This window comes from Eumetopias jubatus, unplaced genomic scaffold, assembly GCF_037043125.1.
Source record: "Eumetopias jubatus isolate StellerSeaLion01/CBP00866 unplaced genomic scaffold, mEumJub1_p1.0 scaffold_14, whole genome shotgun sequence".
Classification (NCBI taxonomy): Eukaryota; Metazoa; Chordata; class Mammalia; order Carnivora; family Otariidae; genus Eumetopias; species Eumetopias jubatus.
Window position 1 is genome coordinate 96,283,917 of NW_028274820.1, and position 23,678 is coordinate 96,307,594.

Below are 23,678 nucleotides of genomic sequence, written 5' to 3' on the forward strand. Positions count from 1 at the left end.
GTTGACGAACCCTGGGATCACATCCCAATCAGCGTTGCAATGATGCTGCTGCTTGAGTTAGAAATTAGAAGACAGGCGTCTCTTGCCGGTGAAAACGGAGCTTTATTTTTGCCGAGTTTAGAAATACAGGCACTAGAGGGCGCTCATGTCCCTTCCTTTTCAAACAAGCCGCTGACGCAAAGCTTGTTCTGGGAGGAGTCAGGCAGGACCTCCACGCCCCGCCCCACCCCCCGCGGTGGTCAGTCCTTCAAAGATAGAAGCCCTGTTAATTCATAGCACCGGCTAAAGGCAACATCAAACCTGGCAACTTCACTGCTCACCCGCCTCACCGGTGAGAGGCCAGTCATGTGCACTGGGAGCTTGTGCTCTTTTACCTAATTCCATTTCCCCTGGGTGTATTCAAAAAAATAAAGAAATAAATAAAAAGGGGGGCGGCATTTATAAGCGTTTCATGACCTGTGCCTTTCTGGACCTTGCCCATTTAGACACCCACACATCCTGCAACCCAATCAAGGGTCTGAATATAAAGCTGTCATGTGGGTAAGTTATGTCTTGTAATTAAAAAAAAAATCAACAATGTATAAAGATGTTAAAGGTTAATAATCCTCTCCCCTCTCCAAACACACCTCTATCTCTCCCTGTCTTCGGTGGGTAACCAGTATTAACATTCTGGTGAGTTTCTCTTCTCTGGGTTCATGCAAACCTGTCCACCCAAATATACCTGCAAAAAATGGGACGGCCTGTGCCCATTTACTGCCACCTGCATACTTCTCCCCCTTAATCTACTTTGCATTGTATTTGTCCGGCTTGGTAAACACAGACCTAACTTGCTCCTATTTGATGCTTCGTATTGCACAAGGGGGTGACAGGTACATGGACACTCTGTCATCACTGTCCACTTTCCTGACTGGTCTTTCCTGAAGTGACTGGACAGCCACTTCTTCGAGCTCCCATGTTCTCCAGACTCAGGCTGCTGGGGGATGAGTGGGGTGCTCCCATCACTCATAAGCCTGGAGGTCTGAGAGCTCCAGCCATGACCCTTTATATGACAAGACGGGGAGGGAGAAAGGGGTGGGCCCTTACTACACCCACCAAGGACTATACAATCTCTCAGTTACTCCTCATAAGCCATCATGAAGCGGTGTTAACCCTGCATTACAGAGGAGGAGGCTCAGGTTCGGAAAGGTTGATGGCCTCGTGCATGGACTCAGAGCTGATAAATGGTTGGAGCCAGATTACAAAGGCCAGTCTGTTCGTGTCCGTGTGGGAGGTGCAGGAACCTCGGGGTCACTGGGAGGAAGGGGTTGTCCATCTTCAGACCAGGCTAGGAGGGTCTCTGTGTGTCCTGCAACCACTGGTGGTAAAGGCATCATGATCCTGGCCGCGGAGAGGTCCTAGAGGCAGCTGGTCTGGTCGGTGGCCCAGACTTAGAGAGCTGAGCTTTGAGAAAATCATTCCTTCATGACATGCAGCAGAGATACAGAGGTGGATAAACGAGGGAAGGGAAATCCGTGAGAAGCTATTGTTAAAATGAGGGAAGCGGGAGAAGCAAGTCAGTGGTCCCTTCAAGCACGTAAGATGTACGGGAAAACAATACTAATTAAAATCCAAGCTGATGCTGATCAGTTTGCCTTTAAGTGGTTGGAAAATGGGGAAATATATATCGAAGGTGAAATTGACATCTCCACTATCCTTTTGCTTGTGAAGCCTGGTGACCAAGAGAGAAAGCTGGAGATATGGCAGAAGGCCACAGTAGAAGTTCGGTGGGCACTCTAATAAATCATTCAGCACCGGAGGAGACTCGCAGGGGCCAAAAGCAGGCCAGTTTCCCCACATCAGAGCTCGGAGGCATCTTATCTTGGTCTGGGAGGATTTGGATTTTGTTCCTTAGAGGAGGGGGGCCACCAATAAGGTTTTGAAAGTTATGCCAGGAAAGCAAATGAACAATCTATTCATAATGCAGCCTGTTAGGGGCCCCAAGGATCAGTTTACCACCCCCTCCATCTTTATTGCATACCTTTCATCAGGATGATAAGGGTGAAACAGTCTGACTCCTTCTCAGGGGGAGGTTTGGAGCACTTATTTATTTTATTATTTTTTATTTTTAAAAATTTATTTATTTATTTGAGAGAGAGAGTAAGAGAGAGTGTGCATGACTGGGGGAAGGGGCAGAGGGAGAGAGTCTTCAAGCTGAGCCTCCTACGCCCACGCTGAGTGAGGAGGCCAAGTGGGCTGGATCCCAGGACCCTGAGATCATGATCTGAGCAGAAATCTAGAGTCAGACACTCAACTGACTGAACTACTCAGGCGCCCCTTATATATTTTAGAAGTGACTTAGAAACCAGAGGCACAATGATAAGGAGCTGAGGACAAAAAGCAGTATGGAGATGAATGAATTGATAGAAGGAATTCTGTTTTTAAGCTCCAGAATTAACAGAAGATCCCAACTTAGATCCATAGCTTCCAGAGGCATCATCCCATCCCTTGTAGCTCTGAACGGTAAATTCAAACTGCTTTCAGGACACAGTTGTGACTGCCCCTCCCCACACCCACACGTGTCCTGTGCCCAGTGATTCATTAGTTCAGTATAACACCCAGAGGTCATCACAGCACGCGCCCTCCTCAATACCCATTGCCCTGTTACCCCTCCCCCACCCTCCTCCCCTCTTTACATTTTTAATGGTTAAAAAAATAAAAAGAATGATATTTTGTGACATATGATAATTATATGAAATTCAGATTTCAGTATCTGTAAAGGAAATTTTGTAGGAACGCAGCCACGCTCTTTTCTATCCATACTACGTCTGACTGCTTTTGCGTTACAGTGGCAGAGCTGAGTGGGGGGGAAGGAGACTGCCTCGTGCTCAACACTGAAACCATGTACTGTCTGACCCCTTACAGAGAAAGTTTGCAGACCCTTGACATAAAAAAGTATTATGAGATGGATCAACATTCTCGATGATCTGCACACCTTCTGAATGATAAAGCTTCTGAAAGAAAGCATAACAAATTCCCCTCCTCCCCTTGAAGTGGGCAAAGATTTCTTAAGGAGGGCAAGGAATGTTCTCATCTTGAAAAAGTACGTTGTTTTTTTTATCAGAAATTAAAAGTTCTGTTCATCAAAAGATATTAAGATAGATAGACGGCTTTCTGAGAGAGGGCAGGTAGCCATCATATAAAGAATTCCTACAAATCAATAATAAAAACGACAATTCAATAAGAAATAGCAAAAGATGTGAACAGGGTGTTACTATACATATATACACACACATGTATGAACAGGGTATTAGTATATATTATATATGCACATGTATATATCACATGTGTAGTTCCCTCTTCGTGATAATGTTGGGTTTATTTCCCCAGCTGCTTACATTTTTTGGCTGCTAGAACTCCATGGTCAGCCTCTTCCAGGAATTACCTTTGGTTAAAGAGAGCACTTTGCCCAGAGCCCTATCCCTTCCCCGGGCAGCGGGCATCTAATGACTGGCTGGTATCCCCTTTCCTAGAACACTAATTGATGAGGTTTAGAATATGTATTCTTTCCTTGGAACCATGTTTGCTTCGTGCTTCCCTCGTGAACACGTGCAAAGGGTGAGCTAGACACAGGTGGACATCCAATCACCCAGAGCTGGGCCCTGCTGAATCTTGGCGCCCAAGTCTGTACCTGGCCTGCTTGGGCCACTTGAGGACGCTGTGGACCCACTGAGCGGGCCGCGGGAGGCAGCGCCTGGGAGAGGGAGGGTTAAGGAGAAGCAGTCTTGCCTTGGTCCTGGCATCAGGGAGATTGTTGATCAATCAGAGTCAGTGCTGGTGCCTGAAGGGCCCATCACAGTCTTCTCACATTTACTGATGCTCAGGTGTGTTTGCCACAACAGGGAGCTATGAACTCCACCTTTCTTGGTGTGAGGGCCTCTCTTGGAGCCTACATTGGTGCAGAGTGTGATGAAGGCTTCTGTGGGGCAGCCTGAGTAACCTGAGCCAGGTGCAGAGAAAGGAGCACAGAGGAAAACAGAGAAGCTGTGGGAGATGGCCACCCAGCTCAGCGCGGCCAGCCCCGGCTGCCCAGCAGGCGCCTGGACAGATTGGAGGAGGGCCTGCAGCAGCTGAGCCTGCCCAGGGAGTGCCGGGGGCCTGCGGGAGCCGACAAGGACAGTGACATCAGAACGGTGACATCACAGGCAAGCCCTATGAATAGAGATAAGGGAGGAAGACCAGAGCCCTGAGTCAGAAGATGCGCTGTCCTGTCCTGCCTGAATCTTCCAGGGGCACCCAGCTGCTCTGCTGTGTGGCCCTCTGTCTCCTGGGGGCAGGTGAGTCCTGAGCTCAGGTGGGACATCCCTTGAACTGATGCTGGAATCTCAAATTCCTTCCTAGACCAGGTCATCAGCGGCTATTTCCTCCCTCTACAGGTCCAGTGGGTGCTGAAGTCATCCAGACCCCCAGACACCTAATCCAAGGCCGCGGGGGGAAGGCTGTTCTGAAATGCCATCCTATCACTGGGCACAGCAGCGTGAGATGGTACCAGCAGGCCCCGGGCCAGGGCTCCCGGTTCCTCATTGAGTATTATGAACAGGAGCAGAGAGAGACAAAGGAGACATCCCGGAGTGGTTCTCAGCTCAGCAGTTCATAGGTCTCCAAGCCTCTGAAATCAACATTTCCCTAAAATTGAATGGGTTTCCTGGACCTTAACCAACAAGATGTCGCAGACCACCGTGTCTTCCATCTCGGTACTGGCTGAGCTGTGGTGGGGAGGTCATACATCATGGTGTCAGGTTACCATACCTATTGCCTGCCCACTTCTAGAACTAGCTGCAAGCCAGAGAATGTGTATCTGTCCGGTCACAGTTCCACTAGGGTGGGGCCAGGGTATTCCCCCAATGCAAGAGCTGAGGGACTAGGGGGTTTCCAGTCTACCGGAGATTCAGCCAAGGAAATAGGAGCCCCCTGGGGATCTCAAGCAGAATGGGAGTTAATACGGGAACTAGTGCTTCTAAACCATTGGACGTTCTGGAGGAAGGAGGTTCTGCAGAGGCTGCAGTTCGCTCATACATCTAGCACTTTCCATCAGAAAAGCTGAAATTGCTACTTCTGCCCAGGCCGGTAACTGCAGAAAACAGCAGAGAGCTACAGTTAAGTACATGTGCGGCATAGCCGTTTCCTGGTGGCAGGTACAAACTTATTAGTGAACACACACGGTTTTAATTCTATTCCTTTTCTGGGAACTTATAGAAAATTCCCTTATTTATTGCTCATTTTCTCTGTGCCGTATACTTAAGTACGTTATTTCGATTAATTCTCTCGGGGCTTGTAGATGATTTGCTGAAGGAGGTGCAGCTCACAGATATGGGACACACGCCAACCTAACTGCTACCCCCCTTCCGCATTTTGGTAGAGGAAGGCATCTTCACAATTGGAACACTGACCTAAAAGTACCTTCCAGAAACATGGGCCCTGACACAGTCATTTGCGCAGGGAGGCTACCTGCTGAAAGAGGACTTCTGAGATTTCCATCTGTTCATATTCGGACCTGCCTTGGACTGGTGACCAGGAAAATATTTGACTGGGTTTTCCCACTTGTAAACTAAGGCCAATAATATGTGTCTTGCAGAGATTTTATGCAAGAAAATAAAACAAATTGCCTAACACAAAGATTAGGCCCAAGAAATCTTGGTTCCCCTGTCAGCTCTGACAAAGCTCTGGCCTAACACAATGATTTACTGGGTGCAATTCTGGGATCAAAGGCAGGCATGGATTACTTTTGCCTGACTCACCTATGTTCCAGACACGAAGTCATCTGAAATGTAAATACAGTCATCTGATAATGTATTATGTGAAATTAACTGCAAACGGTTGCCTCTTATGGGAATGAGAAAATGAGGTCTATGACAGCACTCTTTGTTTGATATTAAGTCTGATATGCAAGAAGGTGCTGTGCTTCCAGAACATTGCAGCTTTGGTGCGACTGATGATCACACAGAAGATCTGATAAAGGAACGTACAGTTTTATTCAAAAGAGTCCATCATGGTAGAGCCTCTAGGGCCTTCTGTCCTGCCTCTGATTTCACCCTCCACTGCTGTGGACAGTATTTTCATGCAGGTCTGCCTCCATTCACCTCATGCTGACGGCGTGCCCCTCACACACATGCCCTGATCCCTGGGCTTTCGGCCCCAGGGCTGTCTGTGACATCATAGGTTTAGCTGCAGGCATGCGAATGCTCCTGGCGGGACAGGAGCCAAGACACAGAACCTCCAGGATCTGCATTCAGGGGGACAATTCAAGGAGGCATTTCCTAGGCTTCTCAGAAGGTCCCAGTGGACTCCATCTCCTGATGCCCCCGCATATCCCCAATATCGCTCCTTTATCCGGTTCTTTCCTTCCCTCTTCCCTTCTGCTCTCTGACAGCGATGGACTAAGGGGACCATTGGAAGACCCTTCCCTTTGGAAGAGACCGCCATTTTTCCTTCATCCGTATTGTCATCCATCCTCTCCAAGTCTTATAATAACATATATGAATGAATCTTTTCCCAGTTTGTTTTGGTTTATTTTGAATCCCCAACAGACTCCTATGGGTCTCTGCTCCCTTAATGCTCCAAACCTATTTGTAACTGAACAGACTAGGGTTATGTTTACAAAAGCAGAGTCTGCCTGGATTTTCTTCATTAATTCAACAAACATTTATTGAATACATGTGCAGAGCATATCCAGGTTTTATGGAGCCTAAACCTTATAAATTTTAGGGTGCTATGTGAAAAAGACAATAGAAAAAAAAAATTTAAGTCTTGGAAAGGTCCTGTGCAAATGAGAAGGGCCTGAAGTTATTCTTCATTGACTTTATGGCCAGCCCACCCTTCACTCTTCACCACGTGTAGGAAGTATTCCAGGTGTTTGGGAAACACCAATGCAAAAAAAAAAAAAGGCAAAACAAAACAAAACAAAAACAGACAAAGCTTCGAGATGAGGTCTATGTTTTTAGCAAATTTTGTGACAAATTTGTGAATCAATAATTAATTTAAAAATAAATTTACAAAGAAATATTCCTGGTAAATGCTTATCCCCCTAAAGAAATTAGGTATCATTAAGGATATTGATACTCTGAGTAGATCATACTCTATTATGAGAACAATCCTTAGATCTCTGAGATCCCATGTACCCTACCCCAAAGAATGTGAGTCCTAGCTGAATAAATCCCCCCTTTTTTTGTACCGACCCAGCCATGGGAAGTAGACTTATTTGCTGTGTGGTTCTTAATCTCCTGGGACCAGGTGAGTCCTGTGCATAAGGGGAGAGTACTTCCTGGGTTTTCCAGGCCCCGGCCACAAGCCTTTCTGTGAGGCACTCCTTGTGTCAGATTTCTGATTCCATGTCCTTTCTCACTGCTGTGTGATTGTTGGAATTACCCAGGAAGAGTATGTCAAGAATGCAGCCACAGGAATAGAGAAGCTTCACACTGAGATATGACCTATCTAGGAAATAACAGTGTGTACTGATATTGACTAGCTGTAAGTCTGACACTAGAGCAAATGTGTGGTTCGATCTATATGCACCCATTGGGTGGGTGCAAGACCTTCTGAATGGAGACAAAACAATTCCATGTAAACCCATGGATGGATATCTCATCCACGTTGCTAATGAGCTTCCTCTTTTTTCACGGAAAGCAGAATCATGGAACTAAGAACTAATGTGGCCTGGTGCTCCGTGGCCTCGTCTGAAACAAAGGGGAGGAATCTGACTCGTGAGAGCCTAAAGACCTGACTACAGATGGCAGGGCTCCCATCACTCAGGGCACTGTGAGACAACATAAAATAATTCTTCAAATTCCAATGACCCTGACCTTGAGACTTTGAAAACTTTCTGGACATGGTTATTTTAAACAAGAAAATCACTGTAGGCTGAACATCCAATTATCCAGAGTTAAGGCAAAGAGAAAAACTAAAAGGTATTTGGAGGCAAATTTTGAGCAGAAAAGTCACCAAAGAACCAGGACCATCATAATACTTTTTCTTAGTCTACAGAAATATTATGAAAAAATTGTAACAGGATGCAAATAAGGAATTGTATCATTATTCATAGAGGAACAAGTTTCCTTACTAAAAGGTAGAGGAAGAGTATATATACATATAAGATTTCTTCAAAAAGCAAACTAACAAATTCTCCCCCTTCTGAGACATTCAACTTTGTATATATTGAAATGATTCGTTCTTGTGGGGAAAGGGGTATGGCAGGTTAGCTCTGCAGCTCAAGCATTTGTCAAGGACAGTGATGTCACTGAGTGACGGGAAGCCCAAGTTCTATTTCCCCAAAACAAAACTAGAAGACATGAGATTCTGCCTTTCACCTGAAATGGTCACCAGGCTCTTCTTCTGTGTGGCTCTTTGTCTCCTGTGGGCAGGTGAGTACAGGTGGGCTTCCTTCCCTGGAATTCCCAAGACCTCAACACAAGCCTTCCTCCCAAGATGACAACATTAGTCTGTGTCACTCTCTATTACAGGACACATGGATGCTGGCATCACCCAGAGTCCAAGATACAAGATAGTGAGCACAGGAAAGAAGGTGACTCTGGGATGTCACCAGACAGAGAACTATGACTATATGTACTGGTATCGACAAGACCTGGGACATGGGCTGAGGCTGATCTATTATTCAATCGATATTGGCAGCACTGATAAAGGAGACGTCTCCGATGGGTACAATGCGTCTAGATCAAATAAGGAGGATTTCCAACTCATACTGCTATCTGTTGCCTCCTCCCAGACATCTGTGTACTTCTGTGCCAACAGTTACCCCACAGCGCTGCACAGCTGCCTCCTCTTTGCACATAAAGGGTAGTTAGACTGAGCTGCCCTGAACTCACGAGGCCTGGTCTGAGCCCCAAAAAGGCCCTGCCTCTGGTGGAGTCACAGAACTCTTGCCAGCATGAGAGCCTTACGACAGTGGGCAATATGACCCTCGGGGTTGAAGTCCGTCCCTACACCAGTCTCAGCCTGACTGGACATCACCGCAACATCCTTAGCTTGCTGGTTCTCTCTTCTGCTGGCCTCTCTTTCCACTCGCAGAAGGAAAATGCATCTTTAGTTCAGATACAGGAAGATTCCCTTGATAATCTCAAAGCCCCCACATTCTTCTGTCCCTTCTGAGTTTCAGTGACTTCTTTACTCCTTACTCCTTTCCCCAGCCTCTGCTACCCTTCAACTTACAAGTCATAGACCTTCACTCATATGGTCTCTGCTACTGGCTGCCTTTCTTCTGTGAGGTAATAGAGCTGCAAGGTCCTGTAATGTTTGCCCCTCCCCCCGTCTCTCCACCATCACCCTGCCCAGTCTCCCAGGCTCTGTCTGCCCCAGCCACACTCACACACGTTCAGTTATTTCCTTGCATGCACCATGTTCTTTTCTTCCCTTGGAATCTTTTTTTTTACAGGCTATTTCTTCACTAAACATATGCCCCTCCCTCTTAGTTCTGGAACTCTACTTCATCCCTCATATGAAAATCTATTTCAGGTCTACTTTCAATTATGAAAAGTAAAACTTAAACTTTACTAGAATAAATTAGGAAAACTATTTTTAAGCATTTATTTGAGGAAGGATTTTTTTTTTTTTAAGTGGAGACACAGAAGAACACAAACCACAAAGAAAACTATAATTCCGGTCGCATGAAACTCTTCTGCATCAAAACACACCATGAAAATGAAAAGGTAAGCCACAGACCGGGAAAAGACACAAGGAGTGCAAACCAATGATAAAGAATTGGTGTGACAGACGCCATTCCTGCCCACCGAAGCCCCATGGCTGCTTCGCAATTACCAGCGTCATTTGCAGTTATGGAGTTGGGAACCTACAACCAAGTTCTGAACAATGGGAAGTGTGTAAAAATTATCTAAGTCTCTTCCAAGCCTTGCCTTTTAAATTGTCCTGTGGCATTGTGTTGGGGGTCCCCAAGTATACGCCATGTTTGGAGATTCGCTGAAAGGATTCACAGGAGATGCATCTAGTTGTAGTCAGGGCTAAGAGTTATTAGTGACACAGTAACTATTCAGTGGCGGATCACAAGGGGAAAAGACACAAGTGGAGTCTGAAGGAATCCACAGACAGGCGTCCTTATGCTCTCCTCCTCCGTGGAGGGGTCACACAGAGCTCACACTTCCCCCCGTGGCAAAAAGGCAGCAACATGGGTACGGTGTTTCTGCCACGGGAGCCCCTTAGGGACTTAATGGCCAGGTTTTTATTGGGGGCTGTTCATATGGGCACTCACTGCCCACCACATACTAAAAATGTAGTTTCCCAGAAGGAAATCTGGTGTTCAGCATAAACTCCGTGTTTGCATGAACAGTCTAGGCAAAGTGAACCATCCTTCTTAGTTGGGAAAAGTTGGTATCGGCACAGATAACTTTACCAGCCAAGTCCCCAGATGGCAGCCAATGGCCCATCTTGCAAGCAGCCTTTCTGAGCACAACAGTCTCACGCTGTGTTAACTGCTTTCTGTGCAGACACCCTTCAACTCTCTTTCCCATGCTGTGATGAACTCGGAATGTACAAGTTATAGATTGCTGAATTATAATATGGAAGCAGCCTGGCTCACTGGATCGTAATTTGGTGGACAACCACTGAAGAAACCTGTTCACGCCACATTGTGTTCTGTGGTCACGAGAAATCTGCGGTCACTGGTTAAACCACTGAGATTTTAGGATCTGTTTTATTTTCTGTGGCATAGCTGACCTCGTCTAATGGTATCCAGAAGGAATAAAGAATTCTCATTACTTAATAAGAAAGAAAACCCAATAAAAATGGCAATATTTAATCTAGGTGATTCACATAAGAGTAAACATGAATTACCACTAAACATGTAGATAGATCCTCAAGCTTACTTAGAATCAAAGTATTGTATACAGAAATAAGTTATGACTTCAAACTTACCAGACTGGAAAATTTTCACCTCTCTCTCCTATCAGGCCCTAGTAACCTCTAGTCTAGTTTCTGTCTGCATGAATTTGCCCCCATAGAAACCCCATATTCTTCCTTTCGTGTCTGGCTTTTTTTTTCACTGAGCATAATGCTTTCCAGGTTCATCCATGTTGTAGCCTGGATCAGAACTTCATTCCTTTTTATGGCCAAATAATATCCCATTGTATGGATAGACGGCATTTGTATGTCCCTTCAACAGTCGATGGACATTTGAGATGTTTTCACCTTTTGGCTCTTGTGAATAATTCTGCAATGAACATTGGCCTACAAGTATCTGAGTTCCTGTTTTCTATTCTTTGGGGCATATACCTAGAGGTGGAATTGTTGGGTCATACGGTAATTCTATGTTTAATTTTTTCAGGCACTGTCAAGCTGTTTTTCTCAGCAGCTGTACCATTTTACATTACATCTGCAATGTAGAAGGGTTCCAATTTCTCTACATCCTCACCAACACTTTTTTCCTTCTCCTCTCTCTACAGCATCCTAGTTAAATGTGAAGTAGAACCTCACTGTGGTTTTGATTTGCATTACCTTAATGACTAGTGGTGGTAAGCATCTTTTCATGCACTCATTGGCCATTTGTAAATCTTCTTTGGAAGTAATGTCTTTTTTGTCTGGTCGTCTTTCAGAGTTTCTCTTTGTCTTTATATTTTAGTAGTGTTACTGTGATGAGGCTCAATGAGATTGAGGATAAAGTTCACTTGGGAGATTGGTTGCTGGTTATATTTTCAGTGCATGTCGTACTCCTGAAACCTTTGTAATATACTATAGAAGAGACAAATGAGTGAATTCACCAATATTGTGGGGAACCAGGATTCCTACTAAGAGAAGGGAGGTATAATAATAAAAAACAAAACAGGGAAAGATGAGGAAGAAATTTGTTTTGATTTGAATTGGAGGTATCCATATGAACTTATAATTTAAAGATGATGTAGTTCCTAATTCTATCCATGGAAAGGTCTAGGAAACAATTAAAAAACCAGCTAATTGTTTTATTTTCCTTGTAGGTTGTGCTTCCAGTACCAATGAGCAATCCCATTGCAGAGTACTTGATTTCTAAAGGTTATTCCTCAATAGAAGGGACAGGGCAGAAATTACTTCTTCCAGATCCAGGGCAGAGAAAGTACTAGGAGCATTATCTACACATCACATACAGTCTATACTTACCAAGATATTTAACTTGTAATAATGCAGGAATTCTGACTGTGGGCCATTTAACTGGTCAGCAGGCTGGGCTCTTCAAAAAATCAAAGTCATGAAAACCATTATAGATAAGTTGATGACGGAGATGCCTATTTTATTTATTTTTTATTTTATTTTATTATGTTACATTAGTCACCATATATTACATCATTAGTTTTTGATGTAGTGTTCCATGATTCATTGTTTGCATATAACACCCAGTGCTCCATTCAACACGTGACCTCCTTAATACCCATCACCGGGCTAACCCGTCCCCCCACCACCCTCCCCTCTAGAACCCTCAGTTTGTTTCTCAGAATCCATAGTCTCTCACGGGGAGATGCCTTTTTAAAAGTGACTAAAGAGACCTGACAACCAAGTTGATCAACAACATGATCTTTAATTTTGTCCCAGAGGAGAAAAATTCAAAATCTTGAAGGGACACTTTTAGGACAGCTGGAGGAGGTTGAATGTGAAGTATATATTAGATAATAATATTGTTTTGATTGCAATGCTGGCATTTCTGATTATGTAGGAGAATGTCCTCTTTTTATAGGAGAGACCAACTGAATTACTAAGGATAAAATGTTCCAGAAGTTAAAGGTAAAATGTATACAAAGAGATAGAGCAAATGTTACAAAATGTCAGCAATTGGTGTACAGATGTACAATTTATTGTTCTGTTCATTTTACCATTCTTTCAGCTTTCCCATAGGTGAAAAGTTGAAGGAAAAGATCTTTTTTTTTAAATTTTTTTATTGTTATGTTAATCACCATATATTACATCATTAGTTTTTGGTGCAGTGTTCCATGATTCATTGTTTGTTGAAGGAAAAGATCTTAAGATCCCACAATATTGGCATTATTTCAGTGTGATGGTATTTATTATATTCATTTTTAATTTAATCTCTGAGACATTCTGTAGTTACAATGAAATAAGTCTATAAGAGAAGACCTCTTGCAGCTCTATAGTGTATTTTCCACGCAGGCAAGAGGGTAAGATTGAAAAGACGTCCCCAAAGACAAGACAATTCATAGCTTGAAGACAAAACAGCTCTATATCTCTGAGATGAGCACAAAATTTAACCCGCAGTGAATGCCAAGAGGCCTTTCAGCAAATGTATAGGGCCATTTTCTCTGCGTCAAGAGAGTTGGAACATCCTAAAGGTTAGTAAAAAACTCACAAGGTGGGAAGCTGACCTGACTGTAAACAGAAGAAAACAAGTGCGTCCCCGAGTTGTGGTTGAACAGCATATATCTGCCTAATGAGGAGACAAGGGGATCAGATGGAGCTGAGAGGTTTTACCCTCCCAAGCTCCGTCCCTCACAAGCTCTGTTGTCCCTCACAAGCACGGTCCCTCGTGCGCGCTGGCCCTCATGAGCTCTAATACTCGCCTGATTCTAGTGAGGCACTACAGATGGTCATAGATTTCATCAGCTGGGCTGCCCAGGAGGCAAGCGAGGCCTGGGAACACATGGGGGGTGCCTTTCCTGGGACCGGCAGACCTCAATTTCTTTAACCCCTGGTCACAGGTCGGAATAAGTAGTGATATCTTGATGTGAAAAAATCTCTCCATATTGGAGTTATCAACTGGTGCCAACTAAGCTGGGCTCAGGTCAACTGCTTTTTTACTCGATGAGAGAGAAATTTGTGAGAGAAACAGGTGGATCTGGTAATTCCCCATCTCTGGGTCTTCACTTGATAACCTTGACATGTAAGCCCTAAGTTTTTGAGACTCAGCAGAATATATCTGAGCCCACGGCTATACTGTTCCCACCTCTCTGGACACACATGTTCTCATTTTGTCCCTTCATACCAACTAGCAGGACCCTCTCCAACCCTCCCGCACTTCCTAGCTCACCACCCAGACAAGGGAAGGAAGTGTGTTTATAGCTAATGTTGCCCTGTTTAAAAAGAAGAAGAAGGAAGCCAGATACTAACCACTGAATTCAGTTCTATTACTCTAGAAGTTTTTTAAGATTCCAGAAGGTCTGTTCTGTTTTGTATTTATTGTTATCGTATCCACTCTGGTATTTTCAGGGATTAGAGAGTTTTCCAGCCTTCCCAGATAAGACTGAAGATGCTACATTGATGAACTAGATGTATAGGAAGCCCCATGATGAAGACCTTGGTACATAAAGCACCGTGGAGATTGGAGCAAGCAAGGAGGAAACTAGTCTTTGACCTTCAGATGGAATAAAAGCTTCCACCTTAACCTGCACTCAGGGATCATTTTATTCCGTTACCTTTGAGTGTGTCACTTAGTTCCATGTGCTTCTAGGATAATGCTGTAGCAATTTCCCCAGCCTGCATCCTGTCTAAGCTCGTGTGACTGGGAGAATGGAGAGCGTGGTGAAAGAAAAATGTCCAGAGGGAAGGATGATTCCAGAAAATACAAAGAGGTTGTGACATTATAGTTCACGGTGAGTTGTCTTTGATACATCGAAGTGGAAACATCCAGCAGAATGAGAAGGTGGTGGGAAATGTAGAGGCGTGGTGGTCAACCCCATCACTCACACCCTGGAACGATGGAACAATGCGTGAAGACACTTGGATAAACGTACACACAGTCTACAGATACGTTCAATAACCTCCTAGATTTGGTTTAGTTTGTAACACTTGGTTTCTAAGTCTGTGGCCATTTGCAGAGACACTCATGTCACGACAGGAACTGCTTCCTGGGGACAACAGGGATGCCCATCCTCCTCTGCTCATGTTCACAAGGACGTTGACCTGGTGAACCTCCCGTTCCCGTCCTGACCCTGCCCGGGGCACCAGGCTCCTCCACTGAGTTGCCTTCTGTCTTCTGGAGGGTGGGTGAGTCCTTAGAACACTAAGATCTCTCTGCATGTTATCTTTCCAGTGATTACTCCACTCTTTCTTTTTTTTTTTTTTTTTCCATTTTCAAATTCTTTTCTCCCCACAGAATTTGTAGAAGGTGGAGCCGCCCAGGCTCCCAGACATAAGATCACAGAAAAAAACAGGCCATGGCTTTTTGTGGTGTGATCCTATTTCTGGCCACAGAATCCTTTACCAGTATCGACAGACCTGGGACAGGGCCTGGGGCTTCTGATTGCATTTGAGGATGAGGCCATATTAGATGATTCACAGCTGCCTCAGAATTGATTTTCTGCAGAGAGGCCCAAAGGAGTAGACTCTACCCTCAAGATCTAGCCTGCTGAGGTGGGGACTCGATTTTGTATTTCTGTGCCAGCAGCTAACTTAGCCACAGCATCCCAGAAGCACTTCCTTTCTGCGCACAAAACATTATGATTCCCCTTTCTAGTCAGCTCACAGAAGCTCTAGACGGAGGCCTTACCTTATCCTTCATTATGCGAGGGATAGAAGTGGGCTTGCAGAGATAAGCTATGATTCCTATAAAGGGAAGACAGGAGGACTGAAAATGTTGTTTGAAAATAATTATGACTCAGATTTAGAAGCACTTCTTGGGGATAACTCAAGGATCCCAAACTGGACGTGACTGGTCATACACTCAGGCCCCAAGGGCCAGTGATGGCTGTTCCCCTATGAAAATACGCAATCACAAAACATACGCAATAAACTCTAATAATACAGATGGCAAATCTTCGAGAGTAGCTAACAGCAGGCTCTCCCTCTGTGGTTCTTACCACTGTCTAAATTATTCGAATTGCTCTCCAGCTTGCTGTGGGAAGTTTTCTGCAGCAAAGTCTCAACACAGTATGTGCTTGGAGAACATTTTTTTCCTGTTCTCCTGGTGTTGTTAATGATGATGGTGTTGATAATTTCAGCTGTATTATTCAGCCCTTCTCCGACTTCAAAGGAATACACACCAATGGATATCCTGGCATCGAGTCCCAAATCTTGGCTCAAAATGAATTCTTTCTCCAGAGTGATCTAACTCTTCAAAGTAACCAACACAGTTCAGCACTGTGCCCCGGGCTTGAGCCAGCTAGTTCAGAGACTTTGAGGGCATCTCCAGCTGGCTGCCTTAGCACATCAAAATAGCTCCCTCGCGCATTAAATATTCCTTAGTAAGAACTTCTGAAACAACCAGTTGCCCCCGATCCACTTATGCCCTCAGATTAACTCTTCAATTAACAACCTTTGTGTTGAGATCCATATCCTCCACTATAAATTCTGTCAGATTCCCTAAGAGAGTAGTGGCCATCGTTCTGAACCATTGGTTAGAACTCTTTAGTAAGCAGCTTCCTGAGATTTCCCTCAAAACACTGTTACTGCCCCTCAGCCCCTGTGGTTTTACTTCCTTCCTTATCCAACCAAGAGGTGAGTCATAATTTACGTCCATTTATCTGGTGCACAGCTCTGCCCGTGTCTTCATCCAGTTTACTCGTCTGACAACTTCAGTCATTGATGAATACAACTATCCACCATCTCTGTGCCAGAATTTTTATTTGGTTATTTTTCCAGTCTGCTGATATATATATCTCCAGTAAATTAACATACCATGTTATATTAGTTTCAGGTGTACAATACAGTGATTCAACAATTCTACACATTACTCAGTGCTCATCATGATAAGTGCGCTCTTCATCCCCATCACCTATTTCCCCCATCGCCCCACTCACCTGCCTCCTGGTGACCATCAGTTTGTTCTCTACATTTGAGACTCTGTTTTTTTGTTTGTCTCCTTTTTTCTTTGTTTATTTGCTATATTTTATAGTTACTCAGCCTAATAACATTTTCTGAGATTGTCCTTTATCTCTTCATAGATAGGAAACATAGTTGTTTCAGAGTCTGTCTGAATATTTTCACATCTGACATCTTTGTGGGGCTATTTTTGTCGATTTTCTTTTTCTGCTCCTTCTCAGTCATGATGTTTGTATTTTCATGGTGTTTGTATTTTTCCTTATGAATCCAATTATCTTTGGCTTTGTGCCAGACACTAGATTTGTAGAAATAAATTTTTGCTGGGTTGGACAGATCTTCCTCCAGAGAGAATTTCATTTTGCTTCTGCCAAGTGCATGGGGGTATAAACAACCTGGGGCCACCTGAATCAGAATTCAAGGCTTGAGGTGGCCTGGGTCACCTAGAGAACAGATTTATCTCTATCTCATCTTTACTTTGAATCTGTTAATTCATGTACATTTGGTACATTCTGGACTTTGATTTTTGTCCCTCTGGCCAGTGAGTCAGTCTCGTGAGCACTGAGTCGGGGTAGGCAAATGCCCCCAAAGGCAAAAAGAGACTGTTATGCTGTCCTCTCCAGCCACTCACCTTCTCCAAGATTCCAGCCTTGTGTCTCCCACTATATTTTTGAGACATTAATTAACTGAGGTTTTTGATGTTGTCATTTCACCCAACTATTTGGGGAACAACAGAAGGATTGATTTGAGAGCTCTTATTTATAATTCTAGGGACTGAGGTCAAGGAATTTTATTTAGAATTTTATTTTATTTTTTTAAAGATTTTATTTATTTATTTGACAGACAGACACATAGCGAGAGAGGGAACACAAGCAGGGGGAGTGGGAAAGGGAGAAGCAGGCTTCCCGCAGAGCAGGGAGCCCAATGCTGGGCTCGATCCCAGCACCCTGGGATCGTGACCTGAGCCGAAGGCAGACACTTAATGACTGAGCCACCCAGGTGCTCCTTATTTAGAATTTTAAATCAAAATGCATTAATAGTAGATTCTTAGTCTATAATTTCTTTGTATTTAACTTAAATGGCATAGAGATGTTATACTTAAACTTTAATTTCAACTAGAGAATTTTTTTAAAATGTAAAGGGTATTTATAGTCAAATTGAGACATTTGTTTTTTGTCATTTTATTATTGGAGTATTTGTCATTGGAGTATTATTGGAGTACTTTTATGTTCTTTTTTACTTTTATCCATAACCTCTGGCATGTCATTGGACCATGTGGCAGGACAGGAAATAGAAAAAGGAGTGAATATTTAGACTTGAGCAGAGAACACAGAATGGACTTGGAACTCATTTAATTGCTGCACTGTCGTGATGCGTTTGAGCCGGTTTTTCACGAGTACACCCAAGGAGCAGTGGCTGGAATTGGGAAAATAACTAACAAGTGGCTCCATCTTCCCCACTTAAACCCAGTCTCCTGAGACATCACTTTATTCCACATTCCCCATTTTGGGAGATTTCCCTAAAGTAATACTCCTGTTCTTTTTTTAAGATTTTATTTACTTATTTGAGAGAGAGAGAACAAGCAGAGGGGACGGGCAGAGGGAGAGGGAGACGTGGAACTTGATCCCAGGACCCAGGGATCAGGACCTGAGCTGAAGGCAGACGCTTAATTAACAAACTGAGCTACGCGGGTGGGCCTACTAATACTTCTGTTCTAATCTTCCCATTCCTTATCGACTTTTCTATATGGGAAGGGAAATAAGTGATCTCATTTAATTTCTTCATCTTTCTTTAGTCTCTCCTCATCTTTGTGCTTTCCTCCTGGTACCTAGACAAGAGATCGATTCCTTGGTGTTTTCTCAGCATGAACTAAGATTAGTGGAGAACTTTATTTTTCATACTAGGTAGACTGCAGTTTGGAGGAGAGAGAAAATGAGTTAAATTCCGACTCAGTATAGTGTTAGCCAGACCATTGGGTTTCACATCTGAGCCCCATTATTTACCATTATTTTGGTATTTACCAATATCATCAAAAAGGACATTATCATGTCCACCTGTATGGCTCCAATGTCTAACTATCGGTTCCATCTTAGGCCACAATAAGACAATATTAGCTGTTGACCCTCTAATACTAACAAATCATACACCCATACCCCTTGTACTCAATGAAACAAGGCACAACTCCACTTCCGTCCTGACAAGAGAACACATCTGTGCTGTTTCTTCCCATTGGCCACTAGGAGGCACTGTGGCTTCACTGTCATCTAGAGTCCAGAAGGGCTGAACAAGCCCCCTGGAAGGAGAGGGTTTAAGGGTTAAACCATGGGGCTGGGTTTAGATTCAGGGAATTGCAGATACCTTGAATGCTGGCTGAGAATGAAGGAATTAAAGACCAAGGCTCCTTCCTCTATTTTATGGAGACACTTTTGTTCTGAACTGGACTCTGAATGGCAGGTATGCTTGTTGTGGTTTGCTGAAGGTGTGGGAGCTCACGGAGCTGGGGCTGGTGAGGTTTGCATGTTCTGGGCTGGGAAAAGCTGAGTGTCAGAGAAACTTTAGCGAGCCTGACCCAAACCAACCCCGGCCAGCCCATCTGCTCTGTGGTTCTGCAGCTGGTAAAGCAGGGAGACCTGCAGATGCTACCTTGGACCACATCAGAGGGACCCTGGCCCCAGGGAGCTGGCAGTCGCGGGGACACCACCCGCAAATGCACTTTCCAAGCAGGGACTGGGGTGGGCCAGAACAACAGAATTTCTCCCCAAGGTCTTCTGTTCTCACCAGGAAGATGCCACAATGTACTTTTGACTTTACCATTTGCTCCAGATTCCCATGTGCCCCCTGGAAGCAGATGATGTCTGGGGATAAGAGATAAGAAGGTTTTGCCTGGACCTTCCTTGGCCTGATTTCAGGTTCTTTCTATGTGATTGTGTATCAGTCTCTCCCCCTAACCTTATCTTGTATCCTGTACTGCCTCTTCTGCCCCAGTCCCATGGATACTGTAATTTATTCAATTCCTATTGCTGCTCTAACAAATTACCACATGTTTTATGGCCCAAAAGAATACGGATTTGTTATCTCACAGTTTTGCGAGTCGGGAGTCCAAAATGGATCTAACTGGGGTTAAAATTAAGGTGTCAGCAGGGTCATAGGGGCTCTAAGGACACTGTTTTCTTGCCTTTTTCAACCTCTAGGCCACCACCCTTCCTTGGCTCATAGAGCCCTTCCATCTTCCAAGCCGGCAATGGCCGGTCGAGGCTGTTCTCGTGCTATTATCACTCTGACTCTGACTCTGACTCTTCCTCCTTCTTCCACATGTTAGGACCCTTGGGATTATATTGGGCCCACCTTTAAATTTCAGTATACACTCCCTGTATTGAGGTCCGCTGATCAGCAGCCTTAATTCCATTTGGAACCTTCATTCCCCCTTGTTATGTAATATAACACACCCACAATTCCGGGGATGGGACATGGACATCTGTGGGGAGCCATCGTTCTGTCTACCACACCTAGGTACACGGTAACAAGGAAAGAGCAAACAATGATCTTTTTGGAAACAGAATAATGGCCAGAGATTTACATTCTGGATCCAATAGAAACCAATAGACAAACAGGTACCTCAGGTAACATAATCCAGTCTGAAAAATATCTGCTTTTTGAAATTAGCATGTGTCGGGGCGCCTGGGTGGCTCAGTGGGTTAAGCGTCTGCCTTCAGCTCAGGTCATGATCCTAGGGTCCTGGGATCGAGCCCCGTGTCTGGCTCCCTGCTCAGCAGGGAGTCTGCTTCTCCCTCTCCCTCTGCCCCTCCCTGCTCATGCTTTCTCTCTCTCTCACGTGCTCTCTCTCTCTCTCTCTCTCTCTCAAATAAATAAAATCTTTAAAAAATAATAATAAAATTAGCATGTGGTCCTTAGATTCAGGGGACTCAACAGTACATCTCTATGCTAACCACAAAATACAGACTTGAACTGGTCCTTCTTCTTGATTAACAACTTAACTGACCAACCCAAAAAACGCTTCTCTCTGCTCTCCATAACCTTTACCATGAGCAGAAGTGGGTTTGTGGCATCAGACCCCTTTTAGAGGGAAAGGTTCAGTGTTATTGATTTAAAAACAATGAGCTTTTCTAGGAGTAAGAATATATTTAAATCAACTCTAGAGAATTTTATTTGCACGTCTTCAAGAATGAGAAAATCCTCCACTTATTTCATGGTGGGGATAGAGAAGTGTGGAAGATTCTATCCCATGGGCCTTGGGAATTTAACAGAGCTCAAGGATAAATAAACTCAGAAAGGTTTTTCACTGCAAGTAAGAGCTTTCAGATTGAATCAGTTCTCATCAATTCAGCCCCTGGAGCCCTAACAATGCAGATGGTATTGTTTTTTCTGGAGTGCTCAGAGCCTAACTCCTAACTAACTGATGGATGGTTCTGAGCATGTGTATATGACCAGGAGCCTTTAACCACAGGTGAGGGGAGTATGAGAGCTTGCAGAGAAGCTGGCTTGCAGGGAGACAATGAAGTTATCTGCAAATACTTGGAGTTTAGGTTCAAATGGGATAGCTGGTAGGCTCTGGTTGCATAAATCTGTATCTCAGGGCAGCTGTAATTGGGTTCAGTTGTGCCTGATTCATCTCTCAGAGACGTAGCCTCCTCTGCAGGGAGCTCCTGAGTTGTGGGTGGCGGCTTATTTAGTGATGTCACTGACAGACACATCTCGTGGAGATAGATTCTCCCCAAACTCGCAACTCTGCTCATGCTCACAAGGGCCCTGGTCTGGGCTGTTCCACATCTGCCTTCACCCTGCAATGGGCACCCCGGCCCTCTGTCTCTTAGGGGTCCTTTGTCTCCTAGGGGTAAGTGAGTCCCCAGAAAATGTAACATTCTCATTCTGGGTTTCCCTGTGTGACTCCAATATTTTTCTGATTCTGTCCCCAGATTCTGTCCCCTTCCACGGAGTTTACAGATGCTGGAGTCATCCAGACACCCAGGCACAAGGTGACAAAGGTGGGACAAGAAGTAATCCTGAGATGCAAGCCTATTTCTGGTCACGCAGGCCTTTACTGGTATAGATGGACCTCAGGGCAGGGACCAGAGCTGCTGATCTCTTTCAACAATCAAGATCCTGTAGATGACTCGGGGATGCCCGAGAAACGGTTCTCAGCAGAGATGCCTGACAAATCATCCTCCACCCTGAAGATCAAGCGCACAGAACTCGAAGACTCAGCCACGTACCTGTGTGCCAGCAGTGTAGACACAGTGCTGCCGAGTCACCCCCTCCCGATGGAGAAACCCTCAAGCTTCCCCTTCTGCCTCCAGCCCCCAGCTGTCCTGGGTAGAGGTCTCTCCTGCTCCTTCACCAGGATAAATGAGTGGGTTTGGGGGCCTGACAACGACAGAAAATGATAAGGTAGCAACATAGAAAATCTTATGTGGGAAATAACTTAGGAAATGGGTTTCAGGGATTCCTGACAAGTTGCGAGCTCAGAACTCACCACATGTCAGATAGACTTTAATGACACACCCTGTAGATTTTCCTGCCTTCCTGCATTTGCCATGCCCATCCGAATGGTAGGCGCTCCTGATAACTGATGTCTTCACAACTCCTCGGTCCTTTTCATTCTCTACTAACACTGGGTATTAATAGAATCCCCCACCACCAGCACAAGTTTTCCTGATTGTAACAGAAGCCTCTTCACTGTGACTGTGGACATTCCTTTCTAAGGTTAATGTAACTTAATGTTTATGTGGGGCCTTTTCATTCTGTTCAAAGAGCATCTCAAATATGGGCAAAGCAGACAGCTTATTCCATGAGCCACCAGCTACCACTCCTGGAATCTTGGGGTTCATCAGTCTCTGTCCTGCCTGAGGAGAGTCCTGGCCTGCCTGAGGATAGACAGCAGAGGCCAGTGCCAGCCAAAGGCTGTGTGGGACTCAGGGCTGGTAGGGCCTCTTTGGCTGCCTGCCCTGGGACAATAAAAACAGGCTCCACACTGAGTATCTACAAGTGTGCAGACCTACACACACTTACTTTGCCCTCTTTCCTCCTGATCCTACATCCTGAACCTGTATTCTTCTTCTGACTTATGCTAGACACTTCCATTCCATTCTGCAATCCATTCTGAATGGTTATAATTACTCTTCCCCACGGTCTTATTTTAGGTACTGAACCCTTCTCAGCCCTTATCGGGGCATCTCTGGCAATTGGTGCAGAGACGCCTGAATTCTGACTGCCCAAGGAGATTCGGGTTCAATGAGTTCTGCCATACAGCCAAATTCCACTTGTCATTCTCCCATTTTTTGCCATTCTGGGGTCCTGCTCTTCAAGATGGAAACTGAAAGATCAGATTCAGTTTCTGTCATGTTTACGGTGGGACAGAATCTGCTTCCGTGTCTGATTTCAGTGTGTTCTTCGGCCTGGCTCTTCCCTGCTGCTCCCAGACCCTTTTCTTCGCCTGCTCTAAAACCCGCCTCCTGGACACATATGACCTGTGTGACCTAATCATCACACAGACAGTTTATACATTTATTAAATATGTTACCGTGGGCACAATTACTTCATCGCTCATCTTTTCAATTTTCTCATCTTTAAAGCAGGAATAATCATTATAAGAGCCTCGTGGTATTTTTTTAGAGATAAGTTAATCCATGGAAAGTACATAAAGGCTTTCAACACATATAGCCATGTATTTTGACGGTGGTTGTGGATAAAACCCATATGCAAACAAAAGTGTAAAAGCAAAAGCAGGAGAAAGATTCACTGACCCCAAAATAATGGTTATATCATGGAGGGAAAGAAAGAACCAAAGGGGGTAGTAAAGAAGGTCTTGACTTTATGTGCCATAATTTTTCTCTGTTTAAATAATCTAAAACTAAGTGGCGAAATGTTGCACTTTGTTCAGTGTCAGTGATCAGAGCTATATCTCATTAGGAGTTGAACAGACCATGGTC

The 23,678-nt window shown here is 44.5% G+C and overlaps 1 protein-coding gene and 1 long non-coding RNA gene across 2 annotated transcripts; both read left to right on the forward strand.

Moving 5' to 3' along the window:
- Positions 1-3,882: 3,882 nt before the first annotated feature.
- Positions 3,883-6,525, forward strand: LOC148162550 (uncharacterized). The gene is made up of 2 exons (XR_015766754.1): positions 3,883-4,313; positions 4,413-6,525. It is a non-coding gene; the product is annotated as an uncharacterized LOC148162550 (long non-coding RNA).
- A 1,614-nt stretch (positions 6,526-8,139) lies between these two features.
- On the forward strand, positions 8,140-22,137 carry LOC114211622 (uncharacterized). The gene is made up of 4 exons (XM_088018394.1): positions 8,140-8,393; positions 8,493-8,826; positions 21,457-21,583; positions 21,666-22,137. Exons 1-4 carry the CDS (start codon positions 8,264-8,266, stop codon positions 22,131-22,133), a joined length of 1,059 nt encoding a protein of 352 aa, XP_087874520.1. The 5' UTR covers positions 8,140-8,263; the 3' UTR covers positions 22,134-22,137.
- The last annotated feature ends 1,541 nt before the right edge of the window (positions 22,138-23,678 follow it).